The sequence below is a fragment of the Patagioenas fasciata genome, chromosome 3 (assembly GCF_037038585.1).
Source record: "Patagioenas fasciata isolate bPatFas1 chromosome 3, bPatFas1.hap1, whole genome shotgun sequence".
In the NCBI taxonomy this organism is placed as follows: domain Eukaryota; kingdom Metazoa; phylum Chordata; class Aves; order Columbiformes; family Columbidae; genus Patagioenas; species Patagioenas fasciata.
The window spans coordinates 43,650,204-43,671,256 of record NC_092522.1 but is presented as its reverse complement, the minus strand read 5'-3'; the positions used below and the strand labels follow the sequence as shown (position 1 = coordinate 43,671,256).

The following is a 21,053-nucleotide window of genomic DNA, read 5'->3' as shown; positions in this document are numbered from 1 at the left end:
TCTCTGAAACAAAACACACTGAGCCAGTAAATTGCAAGAATATTTTTTCCAGCAGCACAGGGACACAAGGCCATGAGATGTTTGCTTCTTATTACTAGATCTGAGAGGGTAAGACACAGACAGCCTTAAGATCATCCATACAAAATACATTCCCTACTTTCTTGCCTGAACAGAGACTCTAATCTAGAAGACTGCTCCGCTGGCTCTCTGCTTGTACAAGTTCTGATGTATCATGGGTACATCTGCATTAGTACTTCAGCACAGATAAGGAGAGCACTTTTGCAACAAATCTTCCTGCCGCCCTAGTTAATCCACTTTTGTTTGCTGCATGAAGCAGTTCTGGGGTGCACAAACCTGGTTCCTTTCAGACAAAACTAAAACCCACAAAGCGTACTCCAGAAGCACTACTGCAGCTAATGGGGCACGGTAGCAGACAGGAGCTGGTCCAGAGGGATACGCACATCACTTTGCAAATGCACTGTGTGTAGACAGCTATCAGGTCCTCACCACCAACTGTTTCATTCTCTGAATCTGCTCTCACTGGACCACATTACATTCTCAGGCAGGCCCCACCACACTGTGCTTCAAGTTCTCCTTTCACCTGTGAGATGGGACCTGACTGCACCTGAGGTTTGCTGAGCTTCTCAGGCTTTGCTTCCTCTTGGGTTTTGTGTCTTCTGTTGTCCAAAGTTCTCACCTGCAGCCTGTCATCTCTGCCTATTTGACTATTCACATCTAATAGCTTACTCTTCTTCAGTATCATCTACTCTCACTACACTGAAACTTCTTCTCATAAAGACTATTCAAAGTCTGACTATGATCATCCTCAAAATTAATTCTGGCATTTCTCAACTTTGAGTGCTCACTAATTTTAAAACAGTAATACTTTAATAAGTTGATCATTTAAGCACACACAGAAAAACAGACCATTGAAGCCAATTGTATAGCACCACATCGACTCTTCAGTGCTCAAAAGCAGGGTTAAAAGCTTACATATAGCCCTCAGCCCTCTGTTATTGACATGGATACAGCACTAAATAAAGCACATCTCCTCAGTGCATTTCACAGCCATTAAGGCGTGTAACACTGTGCCCCAATGGACCTTGTCTTCCGCAGCCTCTCTATCCAAGTCTCAACCCAGAGAGAGAGCCTCAGCTCAGCTTGTCCTCCTCTCTCATTCCTACGTTCAGTTCACTTAACTCGCCTTTGCAATGGCCTCTCTCATTATCTGGCTTTTCAAACCATTCATCCCAGTACTTTCAAGTCATCCTCATACTCCTTGACTGGGCTGTGAATCACAGAGTGATTACTCTGTTCTTTTCCTTATATCACAAACTTTCCTGACTGCTGAAGAGGACAATCTTAAAATGTCCTGGCCTGTAACCACATGATCAAGTAATTTGGTATAATACAAGCAGATCAGTCAATCAAAGCAGCTGGCGCCCAGGCCCCTATATCTCCACCACATAGGGTTTATGAGTTTTATTTTGAGTTCAATTCAACCTGAAGCCGCCCCAGGCTGAATGTTGCACCACACATGTGACTCGGGGCTGCTCAAAGGGCTGATGGCTGGGACTGGAGTTCACTCTGTGTTTGCCTGGAGAAGATCCCACGCTCAGCTTCCCCCAGAAGGAAGATGGTTTATACCTACAAAAACCACCCTGTGAACTGAGTCAATGAGTGTCTAGTGGCGATTATAGGAGAATTCACTTTAAAACTGTAATAGCATGATAGCTTGCAGAACCAGGGCAGCTTTACCGAATCTCACAATGCTTCTTGGTACAGTGAGACAAGATTTAGCTGGCAAAATAAGAAGCTTCTACCAAGCATATTCCACCTTTCAGAATTTAGATTAAGGCTGGATACTTTTTCTTGGCAACCATTAAAAAAAAGTGCTTAACAACTCCGATTCTCTTGTTCCAGAGCAAGGTCAGAGTAGAAGTTGTAATTACATGAAATGTACAACCATTGAATTAAATGCTTACAAATTCTTGACATTGGAAAACACCACAGCACTTTACTTTTTGTTTTCAGAAACAAACAAAATGAAAGATTTAACCCATAAACAACCAGAATAAGTCAGACACAGAAAATTAAGGACAACATTAGATCTAATGTAAAAAAAAAAAAAAAATCCCACTTAAATCTACACTGTTACCTATAGCAAGGAAAAAAACAACCATACACTCACCTGAAGTTAATTAAAATAAGGAAACATGAATGTCATGAAATATCTTTGCTTAGAAAGGAAAATAATTACTAACTAATTTTGATTACTGACATCAAAATGCCAACTCAGCAGGCTTTTCTTTAATTAATATATATCAAAACAGCATGAGGAGGGAAACCTGTATTTTACATTTCAGAATTTCAAATCTTCAGTAAGACACTGACTTTCATTGTACACTGTCCTCTTCTGGACGCCAGTGCTCACAGAGTTGATAACATGGTGTAATAAGAATGTGCAATATTACATGAAGGAACTCATGTTGGTAAAAGACAATTATTTGGATCATCCTAATAATTTTTTAATACATTTGAAAGAAATTATATCAAATAATCAAAAAACTGAAATCAAATATCCAAACTGAGCAAAGAACAAGAGGATGGGAAGAAAAAATGAATTTTAAATAGTTCCTGTCGTAAAATTTCATTTGTTATAAATACAAGTATACATTCTAAAATAGGAAGCAGGCCTTAAGATTCATGCACTTTAGCCCACTTTCATCTACAATACCCATAATGCATCCTGAAATACAATTTATGCAGGAATAATAACAGAATAATAAAATTTTTCTCTCATTCTCTTGGCTTGACATTTAATGTCAATCTGCAATAACAAAGCTAATAATGATCTTTGCCTTCACTGCTATTGAAACAAAGCATTCCTTTGTAAATTAAAGGGTAATTTTGTTCCCACTATTCCAGTTTAAATCTTTCCGGGCTAGAATTACAGAAGCTCAAGGCATAAATCATCCTATAATCCAGATCACCTTCTCTCTGGGAAAGAGATGATGTTCTTTTGGAAATAATCGTATGGGCAATCAGCATCCAAAGCAAAGCTGCATGAAGCATGGAAGACTTCATCTGAAGATCATTACATGTTACAAATGCCAGACACTTCTAGAGGCTTCCCATTCAAATCTCAACATAACAGCAACCTTCCCAAATTTGCAGATCGCAGGGTGAAACATTATAAAGTGACATCTCAATAATATGCAGGAATTCAAATGGAACAGAAAATTGTACTTTAGACTGGCTTATAATTAGGAACATATTCTTTAATCATATGGCTTCCAGGTCTGCAAAGTAATTAGGTGTATGCTGAGCTTTATGCAAGTATTAAGTTGATTTTATGAAGACTACTTGCATTTGTAATATAAGCTGAGCCACAGTGAATGATTTTTGGCATCTAGGAAGTTCCACACAAAGTATCACATCCTCAACAGCTTCCAATCAACCTTCTACTGTGCACCTCTATTGCTACATCTTCCAGCTGCCAGCACAGCCTCCTAAGTCTGATCCATGGGTGACAGCAGCTGCAGCAGCAAGGTTAAGTAGGAATTAGTGAGTCCAACTTCCTCTTCACTGTCAGTTACCCTCATAAACAGGGGCAGTGCTGAGGGTTAAGTATTAACAAGACCAAGGCCTTAATGACCATTAATTCCATATGGTCAGATTAGCTTGCTGCAGACAAGAAGATAAATTAAGAATGCTCTTGTGTGTAACCACATAATGCCACTGCACACAGCATATGATGCGTCAGAAGAACTTTCCACTAAAAGGTAGAACTTACCCCTCTTCTGAACCCAGCCTTCCTTCACAATGGTAACATCGCTCATGATGGCTCCACTCTGAACCCCCGACTCAAAAGAGTATTTCTTTGAGTTATCAGCTTGTCTGTTTGCCTTCTCTTCTGCAGCTCTTCCCAGTTTCTACTGATGAGTCAGCCTGGAAGGAAATATTAGAGAAAGAATTTAAGTCTTTTCTGTTTTTCATACTTGACAGCCAACAAAAAAGTCCTTGTTGATGTCTTCTACTGACTGAGCTCATACTAAAAATCTGCCTTTTTTTTAAATTAACCATATAACAGAATCATGTTTCTAGTCTTACAGCACATTTTCCATGAACACTGTAATGCTTAAGAGCAGCAGAATGTGTTAAAATTTAAGTCATTAAAATTTAAGCACTTTTATAAAATGCATACAGTAGAGTTCTCTCATACAAATGCACAGGATGCTTTTAAATGAAAGGGTGCCAGTACTGCTTCACAGGTTCAACTCTGAACCCACAGGAGCTTTAACCATTCCCACATTTGCCATAATGCCTGCAAGGGACGAGTGGTTCCTTTATTATGGCTACATTGATCATATCAAGAGTGCAAGAAAATGGAAGGGAAGGTTCTGTAAAGGATCTTAAAACCGAAGCCTTAATATTGTGGATTCAGTTAGCCTTGTAACCGTTAGAATCTGTAGGAACCAGTTTACCAGACATGCAATTACTTTTTTTAATGCTTGAATTAAAAAGACAAAAAATACAGCTAAGACTACAAAAATGTAAGATTCTTCCTACTTCTATTATGATTTAATTATAGCAAATATGAATCCTTACCTTATAGGAGTTTTGAGAAAAAAAAAAAAAGTCAACTACACGGACAGGAAAACAACTTCTTAGAAGTACAACATCAAAAAAGCCAGTGTTTAGTTTATGAAAAGAAGGAGCGCACATTCTCTCAAGGTTTTAAGCCAAGCAGCAACAAGAGTGCTCTTTTCCCTACTAAGCTCAGCTTGCAGAGGACAGAAGGGAAGTTCGCCCTGGAACAGGATATGCCACTCTCAGAAGCCACAACCATCTCTTCTGACCACCTCACTCCCAGAGTACCTAACAGCTGTGAAGACGAGATAAATATTAATAATACTACAATCAAGTAGGAAGAGAAGCCAGAGGGCAGAGGAAGTTGCCTTTTGCCAGCACACTGCCTTTCCCCTTCATTCTTTGAAATAAAGAGAAGCATTGAAATAATGCTAATACAGAAAAGAGTGAGATGCCAAGAAAAGTGATGTCTCTGATAGTGGAGGAACACCCTTTTACAGTTGTACACACAGGAGTGCGCCTGTACACAGCGCTAGCACAGAACAGGAACCTGCACACCAGTTTAGTATTATCAAATGCAGCATATACATGTACATTTAGTAGGCTGATCAACAAATGTAAACATGTGATAGAAACAAATATGACTGTGCTACATGCAATCTGTGCAATGAATGAACGGAGAAAGGACTGGGAAATAAACTATTCTAATCCAGCCAAGGACAGGCTAAAAACCGAACTATGATACACATGCAGGTTATTTCGCATTTATCATTTGAAAAATGTGTATTTGCACCACACAGCAGCTAGATGGAAGGCTGCTTCTGTATGGATGCTGTGCTGTGCAAAATAAAACTTGGTAGGAGTATTTTTTTCAAGTGGTACACAACAAAAAAAATGCAGTACAACCTGATTTTACAGAAACACTGAAGTGTGTCCGTCTTACAGTTGTGCTTTCACCAAATCACTTTTTCAAAAGTGTGCAGTATTTCAGATGCATAGAATAAAAGCCACAATGTTAAATTCATTAATACTGCAAAGTTTAAGAGACGTCTCCACAGCACTGGTAGATACATCAGGAAGAACTATGCAGGTGATGCACAGCCTTCTGCATTGGCATCACACCTTGTCACATCTAAAAGGATACCAGACACCTGTGCTTATGCAACTGCACCCTGCCTTAAGACTTAAATATTGTTCAGGCTTTCACAAAAGTTAAAAGAAACTGTTACACACAAGGTTTTGGAAGAACCTTAGACAGATTCATTACTGTTAATTGATCTCACTAGCTTTAGGTGTTCAGACTTTGCTTTATGTAAGCCAATATGGCAGAAATAACCAGAACATGCATTTGCACATCCTTCACTTTACTAGTGTTGAGAGCTATTTTCTGGGTCATACATTATCAGAACTTCTGTTTGCATGCTTCAAACTAGAGATAAGCAAGTCTATCAGCTGTGCATGGAAAGAGATCCTGACAGATTATGACACGTGCCTGAAAGCAGGCTGTGGTTTTGCCGTTCAGGATCACCACAGCACTGTATGAGTTCTTATTACAACAACACAAATCTTTACAAAGCCAGGGGTGAGTGTCAAACAACGGTGACCTAAAAGCAACTGTACTGTGAAGGAAGAGTAAGCAGTATCCAAATATCTAAGTTAGATCTTCCTACGAGACTTTCATTGCATTATCTGAGAAGTGATCATATTACCTTTTTTTTTTTTTTTGTCCAACTATAGACAAAATAAGCAACATAACACACTGTACTTAGCTTGGGCTGGCATATGCTGCAATATGTTTTACCCTTTGGGCAAAACTAATCACAGAATCACAGAATGTTAGGGATTGTAAGGGACCTCAAAAGATCATCTAGTCCAATCCCTCCACCAGAGCAGGAACATCCAGATGAGGTTACACAGGAAGGTGTCCAGGCAGGTTTTGAATGTCTCCAGAGAAGGAGACTCCACAACTCCCCTGGGCAGCCTGTTCCAGTGCTCTGTTACCCCCACTGAGAAGAAGTTTCTTCTCAAATTTAAGTGGAACCTCTTGTGTTCCAGTTTGTATCCATTGCCCCTTGTCCTATCATTGGCTGTCACCAAGAAGAGCCTGGCTCCATCCTCATGACACTCACCCTTCACATGTTTATAAACATTAATGAGGTCACCCCTCAGTCTCCTCTTCTCCAAACTAAAGAGTCCCAGCTCCCTCAGCCTTTCCTCGTAAGGGAGATGTTCCACTCCCTTAATCATCTTTGTTGCCCTGCGCTGGAATCTCTCTCCAGCAGTTCCCTGTCCTTCTTGAACTGAGGGGCCCAGAACCAGACACCATATTCCAAATGTGGTCTCACCAGGGCAGAGTAGAGGGGAAGGAGAACCTCTCTGGACCTACTAACCAGCCCCCTTCTAATACACCCCAGGCTGCCATTGGATTTCCTGGCCACAAGGGCACAGTGCTGGCTCATGGTCATCCTGCTGTCCACCAGGATCCCCAGGTCCCTTTCCCCTACACTGCTCTCTAATGGATCATTCCCCAACTTATACTGGAACCTGGGGTTGTTCCTGCCCAGATGCAAGACTCTACACTTGCCCTTGTTATATTTCATTAAATTTTTCCCCGCCCAGCTCCCCAGCCTGTCCAGATCCCGCTGGATGGCAGCACAGCCTTCTGGCGTGTCAGCCACTCCTCCCAGCTTGGTGTAATCAGCAAACTTGCTGACAGTGCACTCTATTCCCTCATCCAAGTCATTGATGAATATATTGAATAGTACTGGTCCCAGTATTGGCCCTTGAGGCACTCCACTAGATACAGGCCTTCAACTGGACTCTGCCCCATTGACCACAACTCTCTGGCTTCTTTCCTTCCTTCCTTCATTTCCTGCTTTCCAATTTTGGTGTGTACTTATGAAAAGTGCAATAATTTATTTTTATTAGTAGAGATCAAGCTATAAGAAATGAACTTCTGTACTAAGTAGCAATAATCTTGTCTGCCTACACACTGATCATTAAATCCATTATTTCCGTAGACACCCAGTTCTAATGAATGAATTTATGCTTAAAGCTCCCTATTTCTCCACTGATTATGATTAAGTTAATATTACTCAATCAAAAATCTGATCTATGACCAATTTTCATGTCAGCTGGTGTCCCAATAACCTCAAATGTGTGTCTGTAGGATTGCATCCCACCCATCACATGTACTACTTTACTGAATTTTGAACAAAACCACCAAAATACAAAGATTATATCAATATAGTGACAAAACCAACTGTATTATATCCACTTTATCTTCACAATATTATCAGGAACAACTTAAACAGAATTATCAGCAGTTGTATGGCTACAGTTATTGTTCCCTTAACAGGTAATTAAAAGTCAAGCTGAACTACACAGGAATCTGAAGGAGATGAACCAAAGCCTTAAAAGACTAATGAAAATAAAGGTTATACATTCACACTACACTTTCAAGAAGCCTTTTTAAAGTATCTGTAGTATTATACCCTAATAAATTCCCTTGAGGCTTTCTAAAAGCTGTATTCCTTTACTCTCAAAGTCACTCAGCAAAGCTTTAAAAGAGCAGACTTTTGAGAGAATTACTCCTTATCACAACAAAAACTGACCTTAATGAAATCTAGTCATACAGAAACCATCTTCCCTGAAGATATAATAAAGGATTTCTATAGATGTAAAGGAGTTGCCTGAAACACATGAAACAAGAATTCTCACATGAAAATAGAATTTCACCTATAGTTCAGCTATTTCAAGAAAAGCCACAGAAGTGTTGATTCTGCACAGCTGGCATAGAACTTAAATACTTGTCAGCAATCAACTCTGCTCTCCCAATGAGCCTCAAGTTTCAGTGGCTGTTATATAGTAATTTTTACAGTTTTCCTTCTTGCTATAGGATGAACCCACAGAAACGGGGAAAAAATGTGTAAGAATTGTAGTTCTAGACATTTTGTATTCCAGCTGCTTCCTACAGGGAAAAACCTGGCTTGTTTTTATATATGCTTCAGCCACTGGAGAACAGGTTGGATTGCTTTCCCCCCCGCACGTTATCAAACAGAACTTGGAAGATACTTTACAACAGTATATTGTGTGTATTCTGCAGACAGTATCAGATAGTCACATATATGCATAATACATACAATAACTATTGTCTGTGTGCTTTCTCGTGCAGCTGTAAAAATGTACTCCATCACAGTCAGTCACGTGAAAACAGCCATATTTTTTTTTATCTGGTAAAAAATAGTAAAACTTTTCCTTTCTTCTTTGAAAAACTATTGAGCCACTTTTACAGTGTTGGATGAAACAATTCAGCACACTTCTAAAGTGCTAGTATTACCTTCCAAGTTTCTAGCTGTAGAGATTGCAAAGGAATTTTTCTGAACAAAGATTAAGCATAAACTATTACATGCAAAAGAGTTCCAGATCCCTCTGCTGATCACAGTTTTCCAAAGTCATGGTGAAAACTAGCCAACACCTTTTCAGTTTTCATCTTGAACTTTAAGAATAACAGCAATACAGAGAAGAACCAGCTCGTTTCATGATGCTAACATAGGGGAACTATGAGACCAACCATTAAGATGAAGACACCTTTTCTTCAACTTGTGTTTTTAAATTAAAGGAGGTTCTCATGCCCACCACAGCCGTCAGGCACATCCACAGACCTGGTGGATGGGGAGAAGGAAAGAAATCCCTTCCAAGCAGAAAGACTAAAACTAGTGGTTCATGTCTACACTTAACAACCACTATGTCTAAGTGAATAATCATCACAATTCATAAGAACAGACAAAACTCCCTTGGAAGAAAACTAAACTCCCTTGGAATCTGGGCATCCTCCCATTTCCCCCATGAAAAGAGACAGCTGAGTAAAGAAGACAGTGCCCATAAATTCAGTGTAAATTGTATGATTCAGATCTCTGTTTTAAGAACTTTCATAAACACAGGCTCCTACTTTCAACAATTTTGGAGCTGAGAAAAAACAGATACTCTCACATTTACCAACTCAAGTTACCAAAGAGAATGCCAACAGGATCGGGTTCAGCGCTTCCAGAGATGATCCCTATAACTTCTTGCAGCATTATCAACTTAGTGATTCATCCACCCTTATTCCTTATTCTCTTAATTTATAAGGGAACTACTATTTTCCCTTTTTACAAGTAATCATTTGTCTAATGAAAAACTTGGGGGGGGGGGGGAGGACAGGAAGAGGAACAGCCAGTGAATCTTTCTGATTCACTTTGCCTGACTCACTGAGATTCTTTGGTCCTCAACATAAGCAGAACCAAATCTCATCATCTCTATCTCCTTATTTCTCAGAAAGGTAACTGGAAAATGTTATGCATGCACACACAAAACACACACTACCAAAAAAAAAACAGCGCTCAGCCATCCTCTAGTGGCTTCCATCACACACAAGTTTGTTTCCCTGCTTTGGGGGCTATTTTTTTGGAGCAGATCAAGCTCTTAAGAGGTTTTCACAAATCTGAGATTGAATCCTCAAAGATGACCAAACAGGCTGTAACTGTCTCCAGTGCTGTTTGCAATCACAGAGCAAGGAATTCAAAAGATAAGGCTCTAAACTAAAAGCAGAGTTCTCTTTAGGACTGGAAGCTGAGATCCAAATTTTATTTAAATGAAAAATGCATGCATATCCTCTTCCCCTACCAAAGTTGTTATCTAAATTCTGGTCAAACAATTAGAGGATACATTGCACATCATCAAAAACTACACAAAAGACTGTGTTGCAGAACAGAGATTGCTACAAAACCTACTAAATCAAATTAGCCTATATTGCTAACGGAAAAATCACATTCAGTTGAGTGCTTTATCTAAAAAGTATAGTGTATTTACCAGGCTTTTACAAACTACCTGTTCTGCAATTTTGGTTACACTTCAGACAACAAAATACAAACTGGTTTGACAAGACAAAGAAACAAAAACACCCACGAGATTATTAAAAGACAATAGATCCTAAATTTATAAAATGGTAATCTTTAGGTATGCACAACTAAGACATTTAAAGATATCCCTAAATACCTTCAAAGCAGAAATGTTCACAATCTACAAATTTTAAAACCATTATATAAAGAATTCCAAGATATCTCTGTGGTAGGCATTGCAAATGTTTTTAAACTATATTTCATACTAAAAGCCTCATTGTCTTTAAGAATATTGGTATTAAAAATTCACTTCTAACAACTCTATTTCATAAGTCTTGACTCAGAATAATGAGGGGGATAACAGGAAAATACCACTGCATACATCTTGTGGTAAGGAAAAACAACATACTTTGTAAAAGATAAATAGTTATTTTTAAAGCATGTTTACATGCATGCATTGTGCCTTAATATTTTCAGTGTTCTATTTTCACTTTCAGTATATCAAAAAGCTGCACATAGCTAATATATCCTCAGATAAGCCTAGTTAGGAGACTACAGGCACACTGAAATATTAATATACAAGTTACAAGTTTTATTTAGATTCTGCAACTGAATAAGCGTATCAAAAAAGCAACCATCATTCTGTATTTCTTTTCCTCTTATAACAACAAAGCAACCTATTTTAAGGGACAAAGGTATAATTAAAGAAAGGTGAACAAAGCCAACCTTGCCTTTGTTTACCAAGGTAGAAAGGAAGTTTCTAAAAGTAACTAAATTGTTTCTTTAGAATCCCATGTGAAACATTAACAATCCATTGTTTTGCATTGTGTTTATTGACAAAAAATGCTTTACATCCCTTTCTTCCCCCTCAGCCATACAAAACAGTAACTGAAAATCAGATAGCAGAGTGACAAAACATATTAGAATATAGGTCTGAAATTTAACCAAATAATACACTTGAAGTAGAAAAGGCGAAGGGAGGGCTAAAGCTACTACTCAAAAACAAGTTACCGAGACAATGAACCTGGGAGTTTTGAGATTTAAAGGAAGTCAAATCAAGGGTTAGATAAGCTGAGTGTCACAACTATGATAATGTTATTCCACTCAACACTTCAAAATACACATAATAAATTTAACTTGCTGAGGATTAATGTAGGGATACCAATTCTTGCCTTTTTAAGACAAAGCTCCTTTGCCCTTTAAAAAAATAGTTTTGTAATGACTCAAACAACCAAGCAAAACTAAACCCAAGCTCCATATTTTGAAAACAAACTAAAATTGCCTTTCTATGCCTAGAATACTTCAGAAAAGGTAATCTAATTTTCAAAAGTTCAAAGTACCTAGAAATTCCTATTCACTCTGAGATATTTTAAAACATATCTTCAAGAGATACAAAATGAAGTTTCATTAAGCTCATATATTTAAACTTCGTATGATAGTAACTTTTCTGCAGCACAACATCATATTGTGTATAAAACACTGAGCACACTGTTGAAGACAGATGTATGTGAAGTGCCATGAGTAACAAGAACAGCAAAGTACTGAGATACAAATGTATTCTCAAACTATTAATATAAAAGATGAAAAAAGCTCAATGACATGTCTACCAAGTAGCTTTCTTTTAAACTCCTACAGCAGGATTTATTTATTACCTGGATATTGAATGAATTAAATTCTAAATTGCCTTGCAACAACAGAGATGAGCTTTGTGATTCCTTCCTGCAAAGCAGTCAAACATTGCTGAACCTACAGACAAATTCTGACACTACAATATGACTAGAACTTCTAACTTAAAATCTTTGGATCTTCTTGTTCCCCTTCGAAAAGCATTATTCTCATCAACTTGAGATATGAATTTCTTAAGGACAGAAAGAATTCTCTACAACCTTAAATGAAGGTTGTGTATTTTTCAAAGGTATACTATTGCTTACACAGATTTAAGGCTAGAAGCAGAGCTCACTAGAGTAAATATTATAGGAAAAAACAGATTACATGAAACTCACACATATAAACTTAACTCTCTGCCTCAAAGTATAACAATACATTTAGAAAAAGCTATAATAACAACAAAATCTCACAACGCAAGCTGCACCAATCACTTATCTCAAGAAGCAATCTAAATGCTATGGGGAAAACAAATTACATGTGTTGGTAGAAATTTGTAATATTGCTGGAACTCAATTGACAAATACTGTACTAATTCTGTGGTGCTAAATCAGCCATACAATAAGTTTTTGGCTGTTGGGCACTGCCATTCCACACCTACCAAAAGGTAGTGGTAGGACCTTCATGGATCTCAGTGAAGCTGCAGCAGGCTTTTCACCTCTGCGCCTGCTTTAGGAGGCACTCAAACAACTTTACCACATGGACAACGCAGGGAAGTCTGACAAACCATGCTGTCAGGTTGCTCAGACATACATATGAAATACAGAGGTCCAAGCTGCATTCTTAATGGAATTTTAAAATGAGTACTGTTCTTTAGTCAGGATATTACAGTGGGGAAGGAGGGGGGGGGAGGGGGGAAATCACAGGGCAACTTGTTCTTAATGCTATTTTTTGACCAGTATGACTCACACCTAAACACTCACCCAAAAAATACATGGAAAAGAAGGATTGGTCAAGAGGGACTCAACATATACTAAGGTATTTAATCTAAACATAAGTGCTGATAGAAATAGCACAAAAATCAAATAAGCATTTGAAGTGATCAAAAGTAAGTATCTTCACATACACAATACAAAAATGCTTATTCTGCTTGACAGTAACATTTCACAATATTCAATCATGGGGGAAATTTTTTGTAAATACTTACATTGCCACAGCTTCCTACTACATCTGAACAACATCTTTAAATAATAAAGACAAAACCAATCTGTTCAAAATACATGGCATGCATCGAAACTACGTGAATGCACATACTTAACCTTGATCTAGAGCTATGGAACAAGCACAAAATGCCAAATAATTGACAACTACACCCTTGCATTTTCTTTGGTGTTTTTATCAGGCATATTAGCTATTTGTCTACATAAGTGTCACTTCTAAATTCTTCTCTTTACATAGATAGCCCAAAATGTTGTTCATACAATTAGTCAAGATTAAAATATAAATCAAAACTTTAAAGATGGCTTTTTACACTCATTAGAACACTAAAAGGTTAACTTTCATAATCAATACTTTATTATTTGCAGGTAATTTTTTATTTCTTTGGCTTCGATAGATTTTTAAAAATAAATAAATAAATAGACAGATAAATAAATAAATAAATAAATAAATAAAACGCAAACCACAACCTCTTTGAATCAGCTTTTCTATTTACTATGTAACCTCTCTTTAGAAAATAATTTTTACTATACCAGGCTAACTTGTTGCAAAGAAGAGTAACTAATGCAACACATTTACCAAAGAGACCCTGCCATGCTGGGAGTGTCTCTTCTCTACAACTAAGACTAAACTTGCTGATTGACAAGAAGAGATGCTCACCGAAAACACACCTTCCACAAACAATGTAAAACTCCCTGAAGTACATGCTGTGCTAAAAAGTATCCCACACCCCCTCCACAGTATTTTTATTAGGCGTATCCTAACTGAAGGAGAATCCTAGATAACATGAATTAATTTCATATTCTAGAACACTTGTAAAAGGGCACTTCAGTTGGTAATCTTCTCTTATAATAGACAGTACTTTAAATACTAAGCAGGTTATAAATCTCATACAAATAAACACTGAAAATAAAAGCAGCACTTTGATGTCACATGGAACTCATGGATGCACGCACTTAACTACTTCCCTCTTTTTGAATTCTAACTGCTGTTCGCAAAGTGAGTATTGAACATTTTGAACAGAACGTTTATTTTATCAGTCAGGAAAAAGAGGAGAGAGGAGTTTTGGTCTATAAACTAACATATCTACAAAACATCCTGTTACCCTATGGAGCATCACTTTTAAAGCAAATCAATTCATTTATGCATTATCCATATCAAAATGGAAGTACGGTACAATAAAGTTTTCACTCTATGTATTTCATTGTCCTTCCACTCTCCAGCGTCCATTAAAATTAGTAGTATGCCCAAGCCTTAAAAGATCCCAAAGAATACTGGGTCTCTGTTGCAAAACTGAAGGAAAGCGTGGCTACCATGTCACCAAACATACCTCCTCTGTTGCATTAACAGAACAAAAGAAACTATAACCAGACATGGTTGTAAGAAACTGTATCTTCTTTATACTAAGAAAGGCACAGAGATTTCAAATGTATTTTGACACAAACCACTGTAGTAATAGTGTCATACCTTCCAAAACAATTTAATATTTCAAAGTTGTTTGGCAAGTAATGCTTCTTGGTTATTGAAATTATTAGCCAATAGGTCTTTCTAAAACAGGAAAATGCACACCCAGAAACTGAAAGAAGGTTCAATCAATTAATGCAAGACAAATTCCAAGTGGTCTGAAGAACCTCTTAGTTATTACACAAACTTCAGACACATGCTGTTCCTAACTGTAGTCGGAAGTCAAGATCTAGTTTCTGGTAACATCTTGCAAACAGAGCTTTGGGTTACAAACAATAGCAGAACTCTGGTAAGTGGTTTTGAGTTAAGCTTTAAAAACCCATCAAAGTATTTTCTCTTTTATGAACAATTTGCTACAGTGTCAAAGAGACATTTTCCAGTGCAAATTAATATCACCCACTCCTTAAAGCTGTATCTACTTCAAATGGGTCAAAATAAAACCAGAACCTGATTGAATTCTCATTGACTTCCCATAGAATAGCAGATTTTGCTTAACAACACATCATCTTCCCCCAAAATTCAAAACAAACGAGGCAGTAAGACACTGAAATACTGCTTTCTATAAACCAATTTAAGAAACTAAGGAAGCTACTGAATTCATTCAAATCTAGTTAGAGTAAGCAGGAATACACCACAGAAAAAACTGTATAAAACAAGACAGTCTTGTTAATATTAACTGTGTATACGTGCACATCACGCACCTACATGAGAAGAAATGAGTTATTCAAATATTATGCATAGCTGTCTAGGAAACAGAGACATTTTCTTATCTCTGCAGTTTTTCTTTGGCCCTTATTTGAACTCAACTTACTGGTTACATCCAACCAAAATATATCCACATAGTCTATAATTAGCAATCCAATCCAATTAAAAATATTGGGGTCAACCTAAAGGCTCCTGTGACGAAAAACAAAAACAAAAAACCACCAGGGACCCCTACAAACAGAATCTTCTTAAGTAGTACGCTTACTTCAAAAGTCAAAATAAGCTTCCTCCCCTATCTCATCTACACTCTTTCCACATCCCAGTGCAGAAGAGCCAGCACTGGCCTATATAGAAACTGGGAGAAACAAGAGATCATGCTTTAAATGTTACTTGTCAGAAGCTGCGTTCTACTTATTTGCATGCTTTTTGCTTTGAGAAATAAAGGCCTCCGTAAAGGAAATGTGGAGAACCATGTTTGTCTATTAACAAAGTTTTAGCGAAACCTAAACAAACATTAGCAGAAGAGTCTGCTGTAAGTTTCTTCAATACTGAAAAAAGCTGGCAATGCAGTTATCAGGTATATCATATTTCGTGTAACAAAACTCTTAAAAAGAGGCTAAGTGAATCAAGTCTGAGATGTTTGTATACATACAATGAGATAGTATACGTATGTACAAGTAGTCAGCCAACTAATAATTACAGAAAAAAAAATAGAATAAAGGTCGGGAGAGATGAAATTGTTTATTCCTTTTCAGCTGTAAGAAAATAAGAATTTTTTTTTTTTTTAACGTACGTCCTTTAAACAACGTATCATGGGAAAACGTGAATAAAACAGCACTGGCTATTTCATGCCTTAGATTCCCATCCAAAAGTAAACTAAGAAGCGCAGCTCATATAAAGCAACCAAACAGCCCATAAGCCTGTCACTGCTCGTTACATCACGATCATTTGCATTTAAACCACAATACATAGCAGCGTGATCCAATAACTTTTTGCTCAGAGGCGCTGTACTGACCTGTCAAAACAGCCCCGCATCCCGTGTGCGCAGCACTGCTGAACGTGTGCGTACACACGCACCCCCCGCTGCACCCAGGGACCTTTGAGGTGCGCGCAGGCACGTGAGCTGCCCCTGCCTTACCCCACCAGGGCACTGGGTGTTCCCCGCCCCGCAGCAACACCTGCCGGGATGCCCGGGCAGGCCCCCGGGCAGGCCCCCGGGCAGACCCCGCCGCAGGCCCGGCCCCACCTCGGCGCGGTGAAGCGGCCGGTAACCCCTCCCGGCCCGTTGCGCATCAACTTTTGCATGTGGGCCGCGGCCTCCATGATGGCCGGTGCGGGGGGCGGGCGGGGGGGCCGGTTTGTTTACTTGCAGCCAGAGCCGCCGCCGGCGGCGGCAGCGGCATCACTTGAGCGCGGCGCTGCCACCCGCGGCCTCGCTGCTATTCTTAGCGCCGGGGCGCACGGGCGCGCACACCGACACGCACAGAGCTTCCCAGCGGATAAACCCCCGCGGTTCCCGGCACCGGTGCCCCAGCACCCGCGCGCACGGCAGCGGGAGGCGGCGGGGGTGGGGGAGAGGGAGGGAGGTTGGCGCGCGCCCGGCGGGGAGGGGCCGCCGCCGCCGCGTGGGAACCGCCAGCCCCGCGCCCGCGCAGGCAGCGCCCCCGGGCGCGCGCCCTGTCCTGCCCCTGTCCGCGCCCCCCCCCCCCCCCCCCGCCCCGGTTACATAACCTCTCCCCGCCGAAACGCCCCCGCCCCGCCCTTCCCCACCTCGGCCCGGCGCCGCCGGGAGGGCGACCCCCTCCCCGCTCTGCTCCCGCCCCGCCGGCGGCGGTAGGCCACGGGCGGCCGCGCTCTCCGCCGCCTCCGGCCGCGCAGCGCCGCCGCCCCCCCGCATCCCTTTGCGCGCCGCCACCCCCCTGCATCCCTTCGCGCGCTGCCGCCCCAGCACCCGCCGCCGCCCGGCCCCTCCCGCCCCGTACCTGCAGAGGCGGCGGCGCCGCGGGCGCTGCTGCGGAGCCGGAGGGCGGCGGCGGCTCCGGGGGGAGAAGGGGAGGGAGGGCGCCGCTGCCTCCTCCCCTGTTCCCCCTCCGGGCTCGGCGGTCCCTGGTGGCCGGTGTCTCGCGGGGGCGGGAGGAGGCGGCTCCGGCCCCAGGGCGCTGGCGGTGGCGGCGGCTACATGGAGCTGCGCGCCCCGCTACGCAGGGAGGCGCCCGGGCGGGCAGCGCGGCCGCACCATCGATGCGCGGGGTCAGGAGGGCGGCGGCTCCCCCCGGCGCACTCACCCCGGAGCCGCCCGGGCCCCGCTCTCGGCTCCTCCCGCCGCCTCCGCCAGGCTCGTTATTGACTTTCAGGAAAACTCCCGACGTCACTGGCTCCCCCCGAGTGTCTCCCCCTCCGCGGCGGCGGCGGCGGCGGCGGCGGCATCCCCAGCTCTCGCGAGAAGCGCGGCGGAGACGGGGGGGCCGCCAGACAGAGAGGGGGGAGCCAGACAGAGGGGGGCGGCTGAGGTGAGGGTGGGGGAGGCGGGGGAGCGGGGGTGGCGAGGCAGCTCGCCGGGCAGGCAGGGACGGCGTGTCCCAGGTGGGGAGCGCGGGGTCGCGGGTGGGAGCGGGAGGATGGATGCGGGCAGCGGCGTCCGCCGATATCGGGCGCCGCGCCTGGGTCTTTCCTTTAGGCTGAGCCCGGTGGCGGCGGGTGGTGCCTGCCAGGCCGGGACGCGGCCCGCCTGCGGCCGGGGAGCCGCTGCGGGGGGTTCTGCCCCTGGCAAAGCCGTGGGCCGCCCAGACGGAGCTGCCTGCCCCCGCAGAACAGAAATGGGGCTGCCGCGCCCGCGCCGCCGCTGCCCCTCTTCCCGCTTCGGCTGGAGTTTGCAGCAGTACGTCTCCTTGCCAGACCCGTATATACATCCCGAGTTTTATTTCCTTTGTTCTCGCACTCACGCATTTACATTCTCCCTGATCTTGCCTTGGTACCCAGAGTGGTCCACTTAGCTCTGCAAACTCTTCCAAGAATAAAACTACCAGTTACACAGCAGGCAGCTGTAATTCATCCCTTGTTGAAGTGTTTAATGGATGTACCAACCTCAAGATTGCTAAATTATCTGCAGACTTCGAGTTATCCCAATGGGTAAACAAACATCAAGAGAAACGTTACACCACCCTTCAGCAGCTCGTGACTCTGACATTTCCTGTTGCCACAAGCAATATAGCAATGGAACTGGTGCGGCAGGGCAGCCGCGGTGCGGGGTGCGGAGCCCGGCGTTCTGCGCGCTCGGCAGTGGTGCCTCTGGGGCTGCACAGGCGTGGAATCCCTGGCCTGCAACCTGCTGCAGTAAAGCCGAGCATGGTTCTGCAACTCTAATCAGAGTCTGAGGTTCGTAGGTATGGTGCCCTCGACAGTTTATTTTATGGCTAAGTGGCTGTGTGTACGTACAGGAGTTTAATGCACATAACTATGCTCTCTATCATTCATCATTTAAATAGTACACACAGATTAATTATCTGCATAAATGCATCTATTATACTTGCAGTTGGCACTAACTTGTGTCAGAACCTGTTACTGCAAAGTAGAAATGGACGTTTCTGATTGCTGAAATAAAAATAATTGCACTGTGTTTGTATTGTATCAGTACAGAACCTATTCTAAAAAGGAAGACATTAATCAATTTACCTTTAGAAAATGAAACAAACCAGAAAATGTTTCATTAGGATGTATCCCGTTTTTGTTTTTTAAATTTTCCTTCCTTTCACATCCCATCTTCCTCTACAACCATTTGAAACATCACTCCTCCTTTTCCCTGCATCGCCACAGGGCTTCAGAGAGACTTTTTAGAGGATCTAAATAATCACATGAGTTGGCACAGGACTAGAAAGTTGCCTCCAGGGGCAGTGAATTCTTTCCCTGCTGTGGCAGGCAACCACACCAATAATCCCATTCATAAATCTGCTGAGTTTCCTCTCAGAACTACGAAGTTCATTTGCCGCACTGTTGTAACTAGCAGGCTGCAGCCTAAGCTCTCTGTGCCCCTAATTCTGAAGAAAAGCGATATTTATTATGTGTTTGAATAAGGCAACTTTTTGACAAAGAAGTTTAAAAGGACCTTGCTAAGCACTACTTCCTTTCCCAGAATTTACCATTCAGTCTTCCTCTTTCTCAGAAGCACTTTACTAAAGTGAGTATCTTACAAACTATCAATATTTACATAGAGACATAGTATCAGTTCTTAAAATATGTTTATCCACTAATGTCTCCTTCAATCATTGTTGCTATATTGCTCCTTAAAAATGAAAGGTGTAGCTCTTGAAATGTGCCTTCTCTTTGCTGCAGTTCTGCTGAAGGACCCAGTACCCGGGGCAGCATAAATCTACATGGGCAGTAGCTGATAGACTGGCAATCAACTGTGCAGATGCCAAATGTTGAGTGTGAAATCCAGGCCCACAGAAAGTCGTGGTATTTCATTACCAGTCAGAGCAGGAATTCATGTTGCATTCCTGTTATATGTTAGTCCCTGCCACTAACAATCACAAATTTCTTATTAGTATATTTCTATGGTTGTTTGTCTTAGTTTATTTCTCCTAATTTTCGGGAAATCACCTGTGAGATCTTTTGTTTATGATGACAGTAAGTTGTCTTAAATTTATAAATAGATATTTGGCATAAATTACTTCGGAAAATCTGACATAAAAGCACATTTGTTTACATCTGAAAAGAAAAAAATACACTGAGGTAATAATATTTTTATTAGAGAGGATAATATTTATCTACATACACTTTATCTAAATACACTTTTCAACATTTTTAATTTTTTACAAATTGCTGAAAAAGAAATGGTGGGCTGAAATCTGTCATACTGATCTGGAGACTAAACACGTATCTTTTAGCAGTACTGAATTAGGATAATTTTATCTATACAATGTGGACAGCTATTCACAGACTAATCTCTTTTTTTTTGCTCAACATGACTTTAAAATCAGATTCACCATCACCTTACTCCTCAGAAATCAAATATCATTGCTCTGTTTGGAAATTCGTAGTTGTTAGCTACTCCTAAGTTTCTGATGCTGCTCAACCTCATATACTGGTCTTGATGTACTGAATGTAACCCGTCTTTTTTGTATGGACTATTAAGTGTGCTATATAAATAAATGCTACTGTGCAACAGTTTTGGTTTTTTTGTTTTGTTTTTTTTGTTGTGTGGTTTGGTTTTTGTTTTGGGGGGTTGTTTGGTTGGTTGGTTTTTGTTGTTGGGGGGGTGTTTGTTGTTTTGTTGTTGTTTTCCTTAAGGCATTTAATCATTTTACTGCTCAGTATCTCACTCTAAGGCTTCAGAATAGTTTCTTGTAAAAAGTTAATGACTGTAAATTGGACAGAAATGACCCCTTGATTAATAACCAAATAGTGGCATTCCTCTTTCAGAAATAACATGGGTATGATGTACATACTGTGAACATAATGAGGTTGTAGGTTCTCCAGGAATGACATTATTTTCAAATTAATCACAATGTGACATGAATTTAATCAACATATTAACAATATATGATAATAAAGAAAATATTGCAATTCATGTGAGAAGGACAATAGGGCTGC

At 41.2% G+C, this 21,053-nt stretch overlaps 1 protein-coding gene across 3 annotated transcripts in view; it reads right to left on the bottom strand.

The window, feature by feature from the left end:
* Nucleotides 1-17,875, bottom strand: part of AKT3 (AKT serine/threonine kinase 3) — a 159,506-nt gene extending 141,631 nt beyond the window's left edge. For 2 of the 3 annotated variants that reach the window (XM_065833488.2, XM_071806221.1), the window contains exons 1-2: nt 17,447-17,875; nt 3,797-3,951 (exon numbers count right to left, since the gene is read on the bottom strand). In XM_065833488.2, coding sequence (XP_065689560.1) covers nt 3,797-3,842 — 46 coding nt within the window. In that variant the 5' untranslated portion in view covers nt 3,843-3,951; nt 17,447-17,875. Of the gene's footprint in view, nt 1-3,796; nt 3,952-16,479; nt 16,502-17,446 lie in introns of those variants that run through there. The other variant, XM_071806219.1, reaches the window with a different exon arrangement.
* Nucleotides 17,876-21,053: the final 3,178 nt, after the last annotated feature.